The sequence below is a fragment of the Chlorocebus sabaeus genome, chromosome 25, assembly GCF_047675955.1.
Source record: "Chlorocebus sabaeus isolate Y175 chromosome 25, mChlSab1.0.hap1, whole genome shotgun sequence".
Taxonomy (NCBI): Eukaryota; Metazoa; Chordata; class Mammalia; order Primates; family Cercopithecidae; genus Chlorocebus; species Chlorocebus sabaeus.
In genome coordinates this window covers 60,121,313-60,142,445 of record NC_132928.1, presented here as the reverse complement: position 1 = coordinate 60,142,445, position 21,133 = coordinate 60,121,313, and the positions used below count along the sequence as shown (strand labels likewise).

General features: G+C 38.7%; 1 protein-coding gene across 1 annotated transcript in view; it reads right to left on the bottom strand.

Moving 5' to 3' along the window:
* Window positions 1-21,133, bottom strand: part of F5 (coagulation factor V) — a 73,150-nt gene that overhangs the window by 15,609 nt on the left and 36,408 nt on the right. The window contains exons 9-16 of the mRNA XM_073011809.1: window positions 20,935-21,034; window positions 20,341-20,555; window positions 17,042-17,192; window positions 14,899-15,111; window positions 11,099-13,709; window positions 7,021-7,195; window positions 1,257-1,493; window positions 75-285 (exon numbers count right to left, since the gene is read on the bottom strand). Of these exons, the coding sequence (XP_072867910.1) occupies window positions 75-285; window positions 1,257-1,493; window positions 7,021-7,195; window positions 11,099-13,709; window positions 14,899-15,111; window positions 17,042-17,192; window positions 20,341-20,555; window positions 20,935-21,034 (3,913 nt within the window). The remainder of the gene's footprint in view (window positions 1-74; window positions 286-1,256; window positions 1,494-7,020; window positions 7,196-11,098; window positions 13,710-14,898; window positions 15,112-17,041; window positions 17,193-20,340; window positions 20,556-20,934; window positions 21,035-21,133) is intronic.

Here is a 21,133-nt window from a genome sequence, read left to right as displayed (position 1 = left end):
TGAAGCTCTAAGGGCAGGAATCACTGTGACCCAGTGTGATTTAATTAGATTAGATCAAAGTCAGAGGAAAATACCGTGAAACTCATGGGATTTTTTCACTTCTGAGGATGTGAGTCTCCAAGAACTTCGGGACTTCTTTTCATAGTACCAGCTCTTCTTTTCATCAAAAGTCATAAATAGTAAGACAAATTCTCTCATATCCACAGGCATGTTGCTGTCCTTATGTAGTATTCCTTTTTGGCAGATTAGGAGGGGACCTATCAAGCCTGAGTGAATATCTTTTTCCTGGAAAAAGAGAGTAAACTGTATTGTCTCTTTCTCAGGAATTTCCTTGCTCTTCTGATAGTCACTCATCATATAAAAAAGGAAACTTTCTGACAGGCTCTGAATTTGAAGATGAAGATTATAAATGAATGGCGTAATAAGCCTGGATATTTATCACCTAATTCTGTTGTATTCATAATCCTCCTTCCTCTGGTTGATCTTTATCCCAGTAACAATGATGATAATAATAAATTGATAATATAAGGGATACTATTTATTGGGAATCTACCAGAATATTAAATGACTTGCCTGCAATCTCTCATTTAATCGTGACATCCATCTTATATGATAAATATAAATTCATTCATTGAACAAGTATTTACCAAGTGCTTACCATGCACTATGTACTATTACCTCATTTTTAACTTCTGATACCAGGCTAAGAGAGGTCAAGGAATTTACTAGGATTATGCATTACGTGACAGGGTAAAAATTTAAATCTGAGTCTGTGCTCTTTACACTATGCATTAAATGAAGGAGTTGCTTCTCTTTTTAATTGACAAATAAAATTGTATGTATATACTGTGTACAATATATTGTTTTGAAGTATATATACATTGCAGAATGATAGATAAGGGAATCTTGACTTTGCAGTTTTTTCCCATAAAGAAAGAGCAGAACATAGCTAATATTTGTTCAAGAAAATTTCAAATAAATGCCATCTTCTGTAAATGTAGGCATTCTAATTCATGGCCAATCATTCAAGTAATCTTCCCTCCTCTCCACTGAATAAATGTTTCTCTCTCTGTCATCTGAAGAGCTGCATGGAGCGTCCCTGGTTATGATAAATGTAGACTGTTAACCACACCCTTATGCATTCCTCATGAAAAGCAAGACAGACATTTGACAATAAATAACCCCCTCTCTTCCATTTGGTGGACTCAGATTACGAGGTGAGGGAAATGAGAAAAACTTTCAATGAAAGTACCTACTGGGTTCACAGCTGAGTAGTAGGCCCAAGCCCGACAGGCAGAGCCAGGACTTTCTGGCCCTGATCGTTCAGTGGCATGCCATACGTAGGTATAAGTGCTATTTGGCTGAACAGCATTATCTTCCTTAAACCATTCAGGAGAGTCATCTTCGTAAGTCTTTCCCTCTGATGATTTTTCATAGGAAAGTCCATGGGCATGTAGAGAATATGGTCTGGATGCTAAATTTTTAAAACGAACCTAGAAAAAGGAATGATCCACAAATGTACTTAAGCTTAACAAAACTCTAAACCACAAAAATGTCAGCATTATAGGCCAAGGTGGCTGGTTATAAAATCGGAGCTAAGATATAAGGTATAAAATAACTTATGTATATTATTTCATTTAATTTTCACAACCATCCTGTGAGATATGGCCCAAGTACTTTTCTCCAGAAATACCAAAAGATATGTGTTCTTAGGCTCAAGGTTTAAGTACTGACATTATCTACTAATGAAATGAGAGTGATAGGTAGTGAAGATATGAAGATGAAAGAGGCTTGATTCTTGTTCATAAGAAGCTTTTAAGCTTCTGATGAAAACGACATGCACATGGGCATCCATACTACAAATCTGGAGACAACAGGTGCTATATACAAAATCTAAGTGGGTTCAGATGACGATGCCCTGGAGGAACGATTTGGTTGAATATTTAGGAGAGGTTGGAAGAATTAAGGTAAGTTTCTTGGAGGAAATGGAATTGGCCATCGTAGAATGAACAGGAGCTAGAAAGACATTTCAGACTCTCAGAAGGGGAGGAGGATGCCTGTGAGCAGGGGAGTAAAGGAAGAGTTTGGGGAATAGCAAGGAAGGATCTGGATGGAGCTGGGCTGTGAAATGCACAGGGACAGGTGGAACCTGGTGAGAAATGAGGCTGGAAAAGGACCAGGTTGGGGCCAGATGGTAAAGGACTTAAATGCCATATGGGAAGTCTTCACACCCCAGCAGTCAGACTCGTGAAGCTCCTCCCGGCCCTTCTATAACTTCTAGTGATTAAAGACCCCCTAATTGTCTGTTCCTTATTTTATTCTACAAAGCCAGCATCACCCTAATAACAAAACCTGGCAAAGACACAATGAATCATGAAAACCACCGGCCAATATCTCTGATGTACATAGACACAAAAATCTTCAACAAAATACTGGCAAACCAAATCCAGCAGCAAATTAAAAATTAATTCATCACAATCACATAGGCTTCATTCCTAGGATGCAAAGTGGCTCAATGTATGCAAATCAATAAATGTGATTCACCACATAAACCAAATTAAAAACAAAAACAGTATCATCATCTCAATAAACATGGAAAAAGCTTTTGATAAAACCTAACATCCCTTCATGATAAAAACCCTCAACAAACTAGGCATTGAAGGAACATACTTCAAAATAATAGGAGCTATCTATGACAAACCCACAGTCAACATCATACTGAATGAGCAAAAGCTGAAAGCCTTCCCTGTGAGAATTGGAACAAGACATGGATGCCCACTCTTATCACTCATATTCAACACAGTACTGGAAATTCTAGTCACAGCAATCAAGCAAGAGAAAGAAATAAAAGGCAACCAAAGAAGAAAAGAAGTTAAACTATCTCTCTTCATTGGCAATATGATTCTGTACCTAGAAAACCCTAAAGACTCCACAAAAAGGCTCCAGGAACTGATAAATGACTTCAGTAAAGTTTCAGGATGCAAGATTAATGTACAAAATCAATTATACAAAATACAATGTACAATGTACAAAGTAGCATTTCTATACATCAGTAATGTTCAAACTGAGAACGAAATCAAGAACACAATCCCATTAGAAATAGACACACACACACATACACACACACACACACACAAAATACCTAGGAAAACATCTAACCAAAGTGGTGAAAGATCTCTGTAAGGAGAATTACAAAACACTGATGAAAGAAATCATGGGTAACACAAACAAATGGAAAAACATTCTATGCTCATGTATTGAAAGAATCAGTATTGTTAAAATAGCCATTGTGCCCCAAGCAATCTACAGATTCAACACTATTTTTAATGAACTACTGAAATCATTTTCCTCAGGATTAGATAAAGCTATTCTAAAATTCATATGGAGTCAAAAAAGAGCCTGAATAGCCAAAGCAATCCTACGCAAAAGGAACAAATCTGGAGGTGTCACAGTACCTGACTTGAAACTATACTATAAAGCTGCAATAACCAAAATAGCATGGTACTGATACAAAAACAGACACATAGGCCAATGGAACAGAATAAAGAACCCAGAAATAAAGCCACACACTTACAACTGCCTGAACTTTGACAAAGTCAACAACAACAACAACAAAAAACAAGGGGAAAAGAACTCGTATTGAATAAATGGTGCTGGAATAGCTGGCTACCCATATGTGAAAGAATGAAACTGGACCCCAATGAATCCAATGAAACTGGATTAATCATATACAAAAATTAACTCAAGATGGATTACAGATATACCCTAGGACATAAAGTATAATTAAAAAAAAAATGGATTAAAGATTTAAATGTAAGACCTTAAACTTTAAGAATCCTAGAAGAAAACCTAGGAAACGCCATTCTGGATATCAGCCTTGGGAAAGAATTTATGACTAATTCCTCAAAAGCATTTCAACAAAAGCAAAAATTGACAAACTAAAGAGCTTTTTCTCAGCAAAAGAAGCTACCTACAAAGTGAACAGACACAGAATGGAAAAAATATTCACAAAGTATGTATCTGACAAAGGTCTAATATCTAGAAACTATAAGATAGTTAAACAATTGAACAAGTGAAATACAAATAACCCCATTAAAAAGTGGGCAAAAGACATGAACAGATACTTCTCAAAAGAAGACATACGAATAGCCAACAAACGTGAAAAAAATGCTCATCATCACTAATCATCAGAGAAATGCAAGTCAATACCACAGTAAAATACCATCTCACACCAGTCAGAATGGCTATTAGTAAAATCCAAAAAATAGATGCTGGTGAGGCTGTGAAGAAAAGGGAATGCTTATACACTGCTGCTTAGAATGTGAATTAGCCACTGTGGAAAGACGTTTGGGGATTTCTCAAAGAACTTAAAACAGAACTACTATTTTAAGTGAGGAGACCACTCCTCATATTGTCTTATGCCCAATTTCTACCTCCAAAGAAAGAAGTAAAAACTAAAAGGCAGAAATGAAATCTAAAAGCAGACAGCCCGGCGCCACACCGTGGGCCTGGTAGTTAAAGATCGACCCCTGACCTAATTGGTTATGTTATCTATAGATTACAGACATTGTATAGAAAAGCGCTGTGAAAATCCCTGTCCTGTCCTGTTCTGTTCTAATTACCGGTGCATGCAGCCCCCAGTCACGTACCCCCTGCTTGCTCAATGGATCATGACCCTCTCACACAGACCCTCTTAGAGTTGTGAGCCCTTAAAAGGGACAGGAATTGCTCACTTGGGGAGCTTGGTTGTTGGAGACATGAGTCTTGCCAAAGCTCCTGGCTGAATAAAGCCCTTCCTTCTTTAACTCGGTGTCTGAGGGGTTTTGTCTGAGGCTTGTCCTGCTACAATTTGACCTAGTAATTCTATTACTGGGTATATAGCCAAAAAAGAAAATAAATTGTTCAGCCAGGCACAGTGGCTCATGCCTGTAATCCCAGCACTTTGGGAAGCTGAGGCAGGCAGACTGCCTGAGGTCAGGAGTTTGAGACCAGCCTGGCCAATTAAAACCCTGTCTCTACTAAAAATAGAAAAATTAGCTGGGCATGGTGGTGGGCACCTGTAATCCCAGCTACTCGGGAGGCTGAGGCAGGAGAATTGCTTGAACCTGGGAGGCAGATGTTGCAGTGAGTTGAGATCATACCTCTGTACTCCAGCCTGGGCGACAGAGTGAGACTCCATCTCGAAAAAAAAAAAAAAGAAAAAGAAAATATATTGTTCTACCAAAAAGACACATGTACTAGGATGTTCATCACAGCATTATTCACAGTAGCAAAGACATGGAATCAACCTAGGTGCCCATCAGGGGTGGACTAGATAAAGAAAATATGGTATATATGCACCATGGAATACTACACGCCATAAAAAAGATTGCAATCATGTCCTTTACAACAACATGGATGCCAGCTGGAGGCTGCTAAGTGAATTAATGCAGAAACAGAAAACCAAATACTACATGTTCTCACTTATAAGTGGGAGCTAAACGTTGGGTACTCACGAACATAAAGATGGCAATAAACACTGGGGACTACTAGAGCGGGTGGAGGGAGATGAGCAAGGTCTGAAAAACTATTGGGTACTATGCACACTACTTGGATGATGGGATCAATCATACCCTAAACATCAGCATCACATAATATACCCAGATAACAAACTTGCACATATGCCCCCTGAATCTAAAATAAAAGTTTAAATTATTTTAAAAATACACAAATGAAGTTATTTTTATCTCGTGAAATCCAGGGCTGAAACAAAGATTCAGTATTTGATTTTTTTCCTTTTGCCTAAGGCTCCAGTATGACTCAATGCAACATTGTTACTGATCCTGTTTTTATTCACAATTGTGATGTTTTGTTAATTGTGACTTTCGTGTGTTTTTGATTTTTAAATTTTTAAGAAAACTTCAGTTGCTTTAGGGATGCAAGTGGTTTTTGGTTACATGGATGAATTGTATAGTGGTGAAGTCTAGGATATTAGTTGTACCTGTCACCTGAGTAGTGTACCCTGCAACCAGGAGGTAGCTTTTCATCCATCCCCCTGTTCCCTTTTGAATCTCCAATGTCCATTATACCAATCTGTCTGCCTTTGCATACCCATAGTTTAGCTCCCATTTATAAGTGAGAACATACAGTGTCTGGTTTTTGATTCCTGAGTTACTTCACTTAGAATAGGTTTTTAAAATATTGTGTTAAATTATCATTCATCTTGAAAAAGGATCCCCTAATCATAAGAGAGAATACTGCCTTCCATAGCTTCATGGAAAATTTAGAATAATTAAGATTCTTATATCCCTATGTACTTATTTACATTTTTAAAAAGAGCAAATGGTCACTGAAAATGTACTGAATGCTTACACAGGTATAGTAGATTATATTTTAAAATCTAGAATAGCTTACTTTAGAATCAGGGTTCTTTCTGGGTTTTTGAACATGAGAGGGTAGCAAAAATGGCGGAAGTAAACTTTGTTATAAAAGCAAGTTATAATCCTAGGTCTGGACACAAGATTTTGAAAGAAATGACCAGAACTAGGAAGACACTGAAGAAACTTGCTCACTTTTGGAGGGCACAGAGACATCTTTACTTTCCTTACTCATTTTATTTAACTTCACTTTATTTATTTTTTTAGGAAAACATCAGGAGATATTTCTAAATTGCTATTACTACTAGCACTACTACTGCCACCACCACCACCACTACTATGAAGCCCAATTCAATTGCTCTTGAATATATTAATTTTCTATGTTAACTCTAGATAGGTTAGCTTTAGATAGAAATTACAGAGAGATTTTCCACAGATTATATAGTTTTCAGCATTTTAAAAAAAGTGAGACCTTTTTTTTTTTTTTTTAGTCTTGAAGATTGCCAAATTGTTTGACAAGGAGTCTTTGAAAAGAAATGTAATTATTCATTAATCCTGGAAAATAAACAAATCACCTATAGCTCTCTTGCCACCTGCACCTTTACAACCCTCTGGTGCTTGTGGAAATTCCTCCGATGATCTTAGCAGTGCTCCAAAGACTTACTTGGATAACATCATCCACTTCAGCTCTGATAATAGGACCAAGAATTCCGAGATGCTCTTCGTACTCCCCTCGAGGATCACGTTTGGTAAAAGTGCTGTCGAGGTACTTTCGAAAAACTACTTTCTTATATACGGTGTCTTCTGGAATATCATCAGAGTCTTCAATATCTGTTTCCCTGAAATAATAATACTAATTGTGTAAAAGAAGAAATTAAAGACTGTTCAAAGAATTTAGGAAATTGTCTCTTTCTAAATATAGCATCTAGCATAGAGAAGGTCTTTAATAAATATTTGATGGACAAATGAGTAAATGTAAAAGTGAATAAAAACAAAAGCCAGTAAATATCTTTCAATTCCTAACTCAGATATTATTTCATAGGTAAGTCTTCCTATGACCTTTCAGACTAGGTCAAGTCTCTATATCAATTCCTTATATTTCTCTAGTATTATTATAGTATATATAGTAAATTCCTGTAGTATTCTTATACTATTTCTATAGTATATATGGAATATTATATATAATTTATTTGTGAGATTATCTATTAATATGTGACTCTCACTGGGTATAAGTACCATGAGGTCAGCCATTGTGCCTAGTTTGCTCATAATACTCTCTCCAGTGGTAAGCACATTATCTGGCACACAGTAGGAGCTTAATAAATTTTTGTCAAACATATAAATGAATGCACAAATACAATCATACGTTCTAATTTTTAAGATCAAAGGCAGACAAAGCCATGTAATGGGACAGCGCCAGAGCTTGGGGCTATCAGGTGACAATGGTCAGATTAATTAGAAGGTCATACTTATGAAAGTCACTGGATGGATGAATGTTTTGTACCCTGAAAGTAGCCACTCTTCTCACATTTGTTTTTTGCTAATGTCCATTATTCTTAAGCTTCTTGACACTGGTGTGGACAAAGATTTTTTGGATATGACCTCAAAAGCAAAGGCAACAAAAGCAGAAATAGACAAATGGGATTGCCACCAAACTCAAAAGTTTATGCACAGCAAAGGAAATGACAGAGTGAAGAGACAACCTGTGGAATGGGATAATATTCTTGAAAACCAAATATCTGATAAGGAATTAAAATTAAAAGTATAAGGAACTCAATTCAGCAAAAACCCAAATAGCCTGATTAAAAAATGAGCAAAAGACTTGAATAGACATTTCGTAAAAGAAGACATGCAAATGACCAACAAATATGTGAAAAGATGCTCAACATTACTAATAATCAGAGAAATGCAATTTAAAATCACAATGAGGGCTCACCTCACACCGTCAGGATTGTATTATAAAAATGACAAAAGATAAATGTTGGCAAGGATGTGAAGAAAAGGGAACTCTTGTACACTCTTGGTGAGAATGTAAATTAGTACAGCCATTATGGAAAACAGTATGGGAGGTTCCTTTAAAAATTAAAAATAGAATTACCATATGATTCATTAATCCCATTTTTGGGTATATACCCACAGAAAATGAAATCAGTATGTTGAAGAGATATCTGCTCTCCCACGTTCACTGCAGCATTAGCCACATTAGCCAAGATAGGGAAGCAACCCAAATGTCTATCAACAAATGAATGGATTTCTTAAATGTGATCTGCATAAACAATGAAATACTATTTAGCATTGAAAAAAAAGAAAATGGTCTGGGCGTGGTGGCTCACACCTGTAATCCCAGTACTTTGGGAGGCCGAGGCGGGTGGATCATGAGGTCAGGAGATTGAGACCATCCAGGCTAACATGGTGAAACCCTGTCTCTACTAAAAATACAAAAAAAATTAGCCGGGCGTGGTGGGAGGCGCCTGTAGTCCTAGCTACTCGGGAGGCTGAGGCAGGAGAATGGCGTGAACCCAGGTGGCGGAGCTTGTAATGAGCCGAGATCACACCACTGCACTCCAGTCTGGGAGACACAGCGAGACTCCGTCTCAAAAAAAAAAAAAAAAGAAAAGAAAATGAAGAAATGTCATCTGCGACAACATGACTGAACCAGGAGGTCGTTATGTTACATAAAATAAGCCAGGCACAGAAAGACAAGTACTGCAGGATCTCACTTATAATGTGGAAACTGAAAACATGGAGCTCATAGAAGCAGAAGGTACAACCGTGGTTAACAAAGGAATACAGAGGTGAAGCACTGAGAAAATGGTCAAAAGATAAAATTCAATTAGAAGAAATAAATTTAGAAGATCTGTTGTATAAGATGGTGACTGTAGTTAATAACAACACACTGAATTTTTTAACATTGCTGAGTACATTTTAAGTGTTCTAACCACAAAAAAGTATGTGAGGTAATGCATAGGCTAATTAGCTTGATTTTGTCAATTCACAGTTTATAAATATATGAAAACATCATGTTTGCACCATAAATATGTATAAAACAATGACCAAAAACAAAAGACAAAAAAAACTGTGGTACACCCATGTAATGGAGTACATGCAATAACCTGACAAATCTCCAGAGAATTTTACTGAGTGAAAAAATACCAGTCCCCAAAGGTTACATGTTGCCTGATTCCATTTATGTAATATTCTTGAAATGACAAAATTATAGAAATGGAGATCAGACTACTGGTTGCCAGGGAATAAGGAAGGGGTATGGTGGGAGGAAGGTCGATATGAGTATAAAGGGGTAAAGAGAGGGATTTTTATAGTGATGGTAAACATCCCGTATCTTGACAGTATCAATGTCAGTATGCTGGTTGTGATACAGTATTATAGATTTGCAAAATGTTACCCCTGGGAGAAACTGGGTAAAGAATACTCATGATACCCAAATAATCTCTCCGTATTATTTCTCTTGACTGTATGTGAATCTATTTTATTTTTATTCCAAAATAAAAAGTTTAATTAAATAAAGCACATTATTTCCATCTAGTTCATTGTCTCAGTCTAGGACTGAAGCATGTCGAATTTTCCCACTGGCTCTCACATTTCCCAAGCCTGTGGAAACAAGCCAAACACTCACCCATCACACCCATAATATTTGCTATATACCGTGAGCCATCAACAGAGAATCTCATTCTGCCTTTCTTCTGGTCTACCTCCCCTACTAATCCCATCTTTCCAGACTCTGAGCATAACATGCAAACTCACAGAACACAAGGGAGTGGGTAAAGCAACTTTGACTGCCATTAAAGTGGGTCGTGAGCCTTGAATGGAATACAAGATTTTGAAGGTGGTTCCATCCCTATTTACTCTGGACAGGCCCTACATCTTACTCCATCAGGCCTTGCTTAGAAATGCTTAGATAGCTAGTTGTTCTCATATGGTATTGAGTGCAACATTTAAATAGGAAGTCATAGGAAAAAGTGTTTTAAACAGAGTTCTAATGTGGAAATGTCAGGCATCAGATTAATGAAGTCATTTGGGTAAGTCACACCATACATTGTGTTTGCCTACTGTAATTACACTTTGGTTTTTTAAGTGATTAATGTAACAGTTTTAGTAAAAGCTGTGGGCTATGTCTAGACAGTTGATGCGCAGTCATCATGCTATGTCCCTGAGAATTTGTAGTTGACTAAGCCTTGCTCCTTTCCTTCTCTTTCTGTATCTTCATCCCAGAACAAAGAACCCAGTTCAACATGGCTTTCTACCCCTAAGCAAAACTGAATTGTAAATTGTCTTTAAAAAAAAGCAATTTGGATCTCTTAGAAATTCTGATCTAAACAAGTAAATGCAAAAAGGAGATTTCTACATCATATTTGGTTTTGGATTTGAGGCTAACTTCAATTAAATCATATTGATTAGCATATAGCTATGGATAGGTTGGGCTCTGCCTGAAGCAATAAGAATCAGTAGAAACAAGGGTAGTAAGAGGAGAGGACACAGAAAAAGGTCTAATTACAGAATATTATAGAGTTCTCCCAATGACTGTTCTTATATTGTCCAGGGGTCATCCAAGGTAAAGAAGCAGTTTTGGAATTGACAAAGGAAATAGAACAGACCAACTTGCAATAGGGAAACCACACTGTTCTTAGTATAATTTGCCCACAATTATCCCCCTGAATTGTAGTAGCTACTTTTTTCAGGAGTAATGGAAAAATGAGAATAAAAAAGGAGAAAACTGGCCAAACCTTTGTACAAATTCTGAATAATCCCAGGATATTTCTTCAGCAGCAATGTAATAATTTCTTCTGTTTCCATTGTTGCTGCGGAGGAGGTACCATGCTGCAATGTTGTCAGGATTTCTGGAGGAGTTGATGTTTGTCCTAACATCAGTTTTGTAGGGGTCATCATAGGGCACATAATCAATTTCAGCATAGTCATCTTCACTGCTCTGGACCTCTTCCTTTGGAATAATCTCAATGTAATCTGTACCATCTTTACTGAGGCCCACTATAACCAGTGGATTAAATTCCTTTGATAGAAAAGTATCATTGAGAGTAGGAGGTGAAGGAGATGGCATCTGACCAAGGTCTGGATAAGGAAAAGTCTCATTAAATTCTGGAAGATGCAATGACTGACTAGATTCAGAAGGGTAGAATGTCTGATCAAGGTCTGGAGGAGGTGATATCTGGCTGAGATCAGGGAGAAGGGTGGTCTCACTGATGTCTGGAGAGACAGTCACCTGGCTGAGGTCTGGAGAAAGGGGCATCTGACTGAGGGCTGGGGAAAGGTTTGTATGACTGAGTTCTGGAGAGAGGTTTGTCTGGCTGAGGTCTGGAGAAAGGGTTGTATGGCTGAGGTCTGTAGTAAGGGTTGTCTGGCTGAGGTCTGGAGACATGGACATCTGACCGAGGGCTGAGGGAAGGTTTGTCTGACTGAGGTCTGGAGAAAGGGTTGTATGGCTGAGGTCTGGAGAGAGGTTTGTATGACTGAGGTCTGGAGAAAGGGTTGTATGGCTGAGGTCTGGAGACATGGGCATCTGACCGAGGGCTGGGGAAAGGTTTGTCTGACTGAGGTCTGGAGAAAGGGTTGTATGACTGAGGTCTGGAGAGAGGTTTGTATGACTGAGGTCTGGAGAAAGGGTTGTAGGACTGAGGTCTGGAGAAAGGGTTGTCTGGCTGAGGTCTGGAGACATGGGCATCTGACCGAGGGCTGGGGAAAGGTTTGTCTGACTGAGTTCTGGAGAGAGAGTCGTGTGGCTGAGGTCTGGCGAGAAGTTTGTTTGGCTGAGTTGTGGAGAGAGGGTCACCTGGTTGAGGTCTGGAGAGGTGACTGTCTGCCAGACTTCACGTTCTGAGGAAGGGGACATTTGACTTATATCAGTGGGGAAGGACTTGTGAATTCGGTCATACTCAAGCATCTCACTGAGCTCTGGAGCAGAGGATCTGTGACTGGGGTTTGAAGTAGAGTGCATTTCATCAGGGTCTTGAATGGGGAATGTTTCATAGTGTTCCTCTGGGGGCACTGTCTGATAAAGACCTGGAGGAGAGCTTGTCTGACCAGTATCATTTGAGGAATTCTGATTATGGTCAGGAAGTGAGGCTATCCAGCTAAAATCCATAGAGGGCAATGTCTGATTGAGGTCTTTGGGAAGAGATGTTTCATTGGATTTATGAAGCAACAATGAATGGTTAAGTCTTCTTTCTGAAAATGTGTTGTAGGCTTCACTTCTTAGAGGGTGAAAGGTCCTCGGAGATAAAGGAGCATGGTGTGTACGCTTCTCTTTTTTCTTTTTTCGTGTCTTAATGAGAAACTGACTTTTCTTTAGTCCACTCTTTCCTCCATCCTGTCTTACTTGCAGAGATTTATGTCTAACTCTAGGAAACTTTGGGTGGCCACTCTGCTTTCCAGACTTGTTGGCAAGAGGGGTGCTTTCTCCCCAAGCATGTGAGGCATTCTGGGGGCTGATCAGTCGATTGTTAACAGCTGTGTCTTCATCAGTATCTTGGAGTATTTCATAGCTACCTTTCTCAGAAGCCAAATGCCATCTCCCAACCAAAATCTTAGATGAGTTATTTTGTTTTAAGAGTAACAGATCACTAGGAAGGTCCTCCCAGGGGCTCACTCTGGAGGGAGAACCAGTGTCTCGGCTTAGGTGTCTCCCAACTTTATGTGCTAGTAATTTCATCCGGGAGAACCTGTGCTTTGCTGCTTGGTCTCTTTCTACCTTGGGTCCCTTATGTTTAGCATGTTCTTGATTTTTGAATTCTCTAGCACCAAGTGAAAGTAGATGTATCCCTGTGACATCTGGCTGTAGAGGATCCTCTATAGGGTCTTCAGAATAAGGGCTGGAATGCTCTGCTGTGGAAGAATTGAGAACTGAGTTCTTGCCAGTGAGGTGTCTCAGTGGGGAACCAGCTGTGATGGCTTGTCGCTGAGAAGGGGTTTTCTGAGGTTCTGCAAAGTTATTGACAGTGAGCTTACTAATATTATTTGGGGAAGAATAATTTGAACCAACAATTATATCTGTGTTCGAAGAAATGAATTCAGTGCCATTCTCCAGAACTAGGGCAGTAAGATTGTACTCTTCTTCTTCCTGATTCAATGATGAGTTTCTGAATGACCTAATTCCTAATGCTGCAGCCAGTCTGCTCTGGTAATCATAGTCAGTGTCACTCTCTTCATCTTCAGTTTCTAAACGATCATGCATTTTCCGTGTAGCTATGACTGTAGATTCTGGAGGTTCAAAAATCTCATATGAGTCTTCATCATCATCTGTAATACATTTAACATCCCTGAATTTCAGCCTCAGCTTTTTGCTTCTTGGACTAGAATTCATGGAAGTTAACATCCAAGTTCCTACAGAAGAGAGACAGAGAGAAGAGATATCTGGAAGTCTGGGAAAAGACATGAAAACACAGTAATCCATTGTGGCAGGTAATTTCTAATAAACTTTAGACAGGAATACTCAAGTATGGGCTGTGGACCACTGCTTGTCTGTGAACTATTGATTACTGGGTCAAAATAACATAAGGAGAGAAAAATGAGAATGAAATATTTAATAAACTTTTTCTTTTCTGAAGCAATTTGACATTGCTGTGACTCTAAGCACATGACCAGTGCATTTATCTCGCTTAACAGAATAAAAACCAAAAGTATTGCTTAGTGGAGATTAGAGGGGAAAAACGGTCTTCCAGCACAGATAGTTACTCACTATTTTAAAATACATTAAGAAAGGGATGAATCAAGAATAAAATGGACTTTTAATATCATAAATATCTTAACAGCACATCTTGTCTTAGAATTAGAGTTAAAGGGCTGATGATGAGCTCTATCCTCACAAATAGGAGACATTTAGATGTTTCTAAGTAATAATTCAGGAGGACAGTTTTGAATCTCTGAAATGGCATGCATTGCTGGCACATTAAAGATTTCTTGGTGAGTCTCTAATAGTTACCATTGTTGTTGTCTACTGAGTGCTAGGCACTTGGCACTTGGCACATATTACTATTTTAATGGTCAAAGTAACTCTGTGAGATGTGATTACACTGTTTTCCAGATAAATGATCTGTGGCTCAGTGAGGCCAAGTAACTTGTGTGAGGTTACATAGCAATTGAGTGGCAAATCACGACTTGCATTCCAGTCTGACAAACTCCAAAGCTGTTGCTGAAGCAGCTTCTAAGGCACTGTACCTGATGATTGAAGATGGCTGTCGCAAAAAACTGAAAAGGGCATTTTGATAAAAGAAATGCTCTTTTGTGGGAAAAATATTTATGCTTCTTCCTCAAAGTTATGCCTTATTTTTCTGCTATTGTATATCTTCCTAATTTGCCCAGAGAAGGAAAAATATAACCTACACTAAAGAACTGGATCCATTTAAGTCATTAATTTCTCAAAGAGAAACCATGAGAAACATTGAAAGGAAAGTCTGCAGGGGATCAGGGAGATAAATAGAGGAGCACTGGTAGCCTGGAGAGCTGCAGCAGACCTTCATAGACCAGAAATTCAAAGCAAGCTTCCTCTCTGAGTGTCCAGGCTCTTACTCACCAACATTATCCATTGTGACCGTCACAGATTCTCCACGCATGGGGAAGAGGGTCAAGGTGTCCTCATGCCTCTTTCCATAGATGAACGAGTGCCCAGTGAAGTGGATGGTCAAAATTTCATTCTGGGTCCCCACACTACAGAAGTGCCACTGGACAGTGTCATCAAAGCAGAATCCGAGAGTAGTTATGCTCTCGGGCACATAGCCATTGATAGCTGAAAGTGTAAAATCTGTTAAAATTCCAGGTCTATGCCAACGAAAGGGCATGTGTCTAATTATACCTAAGATAAATGTCTCCATGTTAATTTGGTTGTGTCAAAGCAGTGATTATCCAAGATAAGCTTTATCTAGTCTAACACGTGACTAGAAGATCAAACTCAGAATTTTCAAGTGAGAGATTATTCTCCTAAATTAGCCAAAGAAGAAATCTCAGGAAAAAGATAAAGCCTTCCATTTACATTGATTTAGTCATTCATTTGTCAAATGTATAGTAAATATTTTGTGCTCCATTCTCTGCCTTTAAAGATATTCTAATAATTCCACTTGGAGGAAAAGCATAATAGAAGAAATTCATTTTTTGATGTACTAGTCATTGGGTAAGAAGTAATGTCCCAAAAAATAAAGCCCATTTAGCATATTTTATAGTTTTTATTGCTGTCTTATAATCTATATAGTATTCACAGTTTCCATTTGAGTATCCAGTTCATACATTTCCATAATTGTTAAAAGGGACACTGCTGTAGGCAATATTTCTATTTACTTATGTACTAAGCATAGTAAAAATCAAAGGTATGATTTCTATGAAGGCGGGGCTCATGTCTATCTTGATTACCACTCTTAGCCTTAGTACCAGTATAATGACTGGCATTAACAAATATTTAAATACCTACTTAAATCACTAAAGTGACTTTAATAATTTACATGATACATTATTAGTTTATACCTTATTCTAGATGTTTCTCTAAATCGTCTATAACTGCATTGTTCAATATGGTAGCCACTGGCTACAAGTGGCTATTGAGCACTTGAAATGTGGGTAGACTGGACTGAGATATGCTGTGAGTATAAGATATACATTGAATTTCAAAGACTTAGTAATGAAGTAAGTCTCATTAATTTTTATATTGATTACATGTTGAAATGATAATATTTAGGATATATTGAGTTAAGTAAAACATAATACTAAAATTAATGTCACCTATTTCTCTTTACTTTTTAATGTTGCTATCAGAAAATTTTAAATCACACATGTAGCTCATACGTAGCTTCTACTGGACAGCACTGATCTAGAACTATGATAGATTCACTGCCAAAAGGAACTTATGCAAAGAAAACTGAGTTATTTGACCTGGCGCCTGTCAGCTCTGATAATCCCTAGCTGTCAGTCATCTGAAGCTATATGAACAGAACATGGAGAAATCATCCTCACGTGTGTGATTACCTACTAGAGAAGGTGATTACCATGACTCTAGACTCTGAGGATCAGTAGGGGGAGCTCTGGTTGTTGTGGAGAAGTTTACTTCCAGCTGGCTCAGTGACATTTCTCTCAGACGCCATGGCAGTGCTTTTGGCTACTGAACTTTAGAACTGCGGCAAATGCCGGAAACCTCATTCAGGGAATTCCTTTTGTTCTGAATGTCTTACTGATCACTTTAAACTTCTTTGTACATTGCCTTTCCAAGACTCTTGGGTCCCTATACTCATTTTGCTCTACTTTAATGTGTCAATTCATCTTTGAATTACTTGCCTTGTTTCTGTCCTGGCCATATATTCACCCTGAACTCAGTCTAGGATACTATTGACATGGCCTGTAACACCTTCCATTAGTCCTACCCCCTCACCCTGTTCCTCACCATTTAGAGTACGTCTGTGTACACACACACACACACACACGCGCGCGCGCGCGCACACGCTTGGAATAGAAGATCAAGTGCATTTCTAAGGATAGCAAGCCTTTGACCTCTTGCTTAAAAATGTTGCTATGATATTACCCACGGATTTCATCACCAAGTCTTTGGACTGGAAGTGAGGATTGGAGATGCTCCTTAGCAAGTGGATTCTAATCCATGTCTCTGACTCTAGGCACAGTCATATTTCAACCACAGGAATGAAAAACTGATGAACAAAACTAGTACTCTGACTTACTGCTCATGATGTTTGATTCATAAAACTTGGGGTCATCACGTTTCACCTCATCAGGATTTTCACAAAACTTGTTGATGTTGTCCTCAAGGTACCAACTTTTGTTCTCATCAAACACAGCAAACACAGCCTGCTGTTCGATGTCTGCTGCCCTCTGGAGGACAAAACAGTATAGTACTGGTACAAGAACAGACACATAGACCAATGGAACAGAATAGAGAACTCAGAAATAAGGCTGCCCACCTACAACTATCTGATCCTTGACAAACGTGACAAAAACAAGCAATGGGAAAACGATTCTCTATTCCATAAATGGTTCTGGGAAAACTGGCTAGCCGTAGGCGGAGAATTGAAACTGGACCCCTTCCTTACACCATATACAAAAATTAACTCATGATGGATTAAAGACTTAAATGTAGGCCTGGCGCGGTGGCTCATGCCTGTAATACCAGCACTTTAGGAGGCCAAGGTGGGTGGATCACCTGAGGTCAGGAGTTCAAGACCAGTCTGGTCAACATGGCAAAACCCATCTCTACTACCAAAAAAAAAAAAAAAAAATTAGCCAGGTATCATGGCGTATGCCTGTAATCCCAGCTACTCGGGAGGCCGAGGCAGGAGAATCACCTGAACCTGGGAGGCAGAGGTTGCAATGAGCTGAGATTGTACCACTGCACTCCGGCCTGGGCAACAGAGCGAGACTCTGTCTCAAAAATAACAAAAACAAACAAACAAACAACAACAAAACACTTAAACATAAAACCCCAAACTACAAAAACCCTGGAAGACAACCTAGACAATATTATTTGGGACATAGGCATGGGCGAAGCTTTCATGACGAACATGCCAAAAGCAATAGCAACAAAAGCAAAAATTGGCACATGGGATGTAATTGAAACAAAGAGCTCCTGCACAGCAAAATAAACTATCAAGAGAATAAACAGACAACCTACAGAATGGCAGAAAATTTTTGCAAACTATGCATCTGGCAAAGGTCTAATATCTAGCATTTACAAGGAACTTAAATTTACAAGAAAAAAATAAACAGCCCCATTAAAAAGTAGGCAAAGGACATGAACAGACATTTTTCAAAAGAAGACATACATGCGGCCAAGGACTATATGAAAAAAAACGCTCAACATCACTGATCGTTAGAGAAATGCAAATCAAAACCACAATGAGATACCATCTCACACCAGTAAGAATGGCTATAAATAAAAAGTCAAAAACTAACAGATGCTGGCAAAGTTGTGGAGAAAAAGGAACACTTATACACTCTTGGTGGGAGTGTAATTGGTTCAATCATTGTGGAAGACACCATGGTGAGTCCTCAAAGACCTAAAGTCAGAAATACCTTTGAACCCAGCAATTCCATTACTTGGTATGTACCCAAAGGAATGTAAATCATTCTATTATAAAGACGCATGCATGCGTATGTTCATTTTAGCACTCTTCACAATAGCAAAGACATGAAATCCACCCAAATGCCCATCAATGATAGACTGGATGAAGAAAATGTGGTACATATACACCATGGAATACTATGTGACCACCAAAAAGAACAAGATTATGTCCTTTGCAGGGACATGGATGGAGCTGGAAGCCATTATCCTAAGCAGGCTAACACGAGAACAGAAAACCACATACTGCATGTTCTCACTTACAAGTGAGAGCTAAATGATAAGAACACGTGGACACATAGAAGGGAACAATACACACTGGGGCCTATCAGAGGACGGAGGGTGGAAAGGAGGAGAGGATCAGGAAAAATAACCAACGGATACTAGGCTTAATACCTGGGTGATGAAATAATAAGTACAACAGACCTCCATGACACATGTTTACCCACGTAACAAACCTGCACATCCTGCACACGTACCCCTGAACTTAAAAGTAAAAAAAAAAAAAAAAAAAAAAAAAAGTGCTGTATTCAGTCATTAATGTTCCAGCAAATTATCTACACCACTGAATTCTCAGAAACCAAAGTGACACAGTTCTTGGAACTACTGAAGCCATATAATTCAGGCATTTATGAGAGTCCATTGCATACACAGCACTTGTTAAAGGTAATATGCAAAAGCAAACAGAACAGATAAGAAAATTCAGAGATTAAAATATCCCAAAAGAGCCGGGCGCATGGCTCACCCCTGAAATCCCAGCACTTTGGGAGGCTGAGGCAGGTGGAACACCTTAGGTCAGGAGTTCGAGACCAGCCTAGCCAACATGGTGAAACCCTGTCTCTACTAAAATACAAAAATTACATGGGGGTGGTGGCGGGTGCCTGTAATCCCAGCTACTCAAGAGGCTGAGGCAGGAGCATCACTTGAACCCAGGAGGCAGAGGTTGCAGTGATCTAAAATGGTGCCACTGCTCTCCAGTCTGGGTGACAGAGTGGAGACTCTGCCTCAAAAGAAAAAAAAACAAATCCCAGAAGAAAAATTTCACTACGGCAGCTGCAAGTCTGTCTATCTCTGTAATTGCACACCTTTCAATATGAATGATTGACTGACTATGCTCTGAGTGAGTGCAAAGGATAAAACAGAAGGTTGCAACAGCAAAGCCTTATGCTTCTACTATCTGTTTCCTTTCGTAGTTCAATAAATCAGGATCTTCCATATGTCCAGAAATTCATTTTCTAGGCATATGTTTATCTTGTATGCCTTGAGATAAGACCTCTTTGGTTATAGTTTAGCATAATTGGGAATTTTAGTTTAATCATATGAGACTATAATTCTTCAATGAAGACGAACTAAAAAATTCGGTATCTTTGTTCACATTCCCCTGTATACTTTAGTCTCAACAGAGATGGGCCATTATCTCGGTCCGATTTCACTGGTAACTATGTTTCTAAATTTGGTTGCTTTCAGAGAATCCCTCCTCTCTCTCCCTATTGCAGGTCTCTAAAAATAACAGAGACTGATAAAGAGCTTTATACTTTTACCAGATGGTATCTCACTGAACCCCAAACAGACCTGTAACATTTTTAGGAGGGGTATCAACCCATTTGATAAAAGGAAGAAATTAGGAGAGGCTAATCAACTTGTTCAACACAACCAATACCAACAGATCTGGAATTTGAAACTAAGACAAAATATGTTATCACACTCTAGACTTGCCTTCTGCAGTGATGGTACTGATAAAAATAAACAAGACAAAAAAAAAAGAATAAATGTTATCACACTGGCGCTAAAAAGGACTACTTGACAATTACTGTTCTCTTGAAGGAAAAGCCCCATTATTTAGCCGGGAAACCTAACACGTTCTAGCCAGAAGAAATTCCCAGAATTTCTTCAAGGGTAAAATACCTGTATTCCTCGCCTGTCCAGGGATCTGCTCTTACAGATTAGAAGTAGTCCTATTAGCCCAGAGGCAATGTCTCTCATGATGTCCACGTCACTGTAGTATGGTCTTGTTAAGCACTGGGCATCGTTTTCTGTGGGTTCATCGAACTCTAAGATGTTCCACTTATAAGTATAGGTTTCCCCTGGTTGAACTGCTCTGATCATGGTATTGTTCCTGCCTGAAAGAAAATACATTCAAAATTGTTTTCATTTGCAAAGTTATTTCATGATAATAAATAAATAAACAAGCTTTTGTTAGAACCAATTAATATTGCAAAAGGAATTCTTTAAATATTCTACTTGGAACCCGGATAGCATGGAGCCATTAGATACTGTTCCACTAGAGGCCACTATGACACTAACAAAAGACACCATATTTTGTTACCACTAGGAGACAAACTCCTGAAGTGAGAAGGGTTTGGCTGTGATTTTTAGGATACTCCTACATGTATACTACCTGACTGCAGTAGTGACACCACTGGGCAAGGAGAATAGAGGAAAACGTGGCGGCCTCTCAGAAGTCACTAGTTGGATTCAGTAGAAGTGAAAGATTCAAACCTGAGGTGAAAGTAGAGTTGACTTCATCTTCATAAGGTGAGAAGGTCACTCCATGAGGGTAAATGCTATAGGGGCGGCTGGCCATATTTTTGAACACGATCTACAAAGTTAAATCAAATTTATTCTAGGATTTCAGGTTGGTCATGACAAATAATATAAGACACTAGCTTTGCATCTTTACCTTTTGGACGGTGTGTGT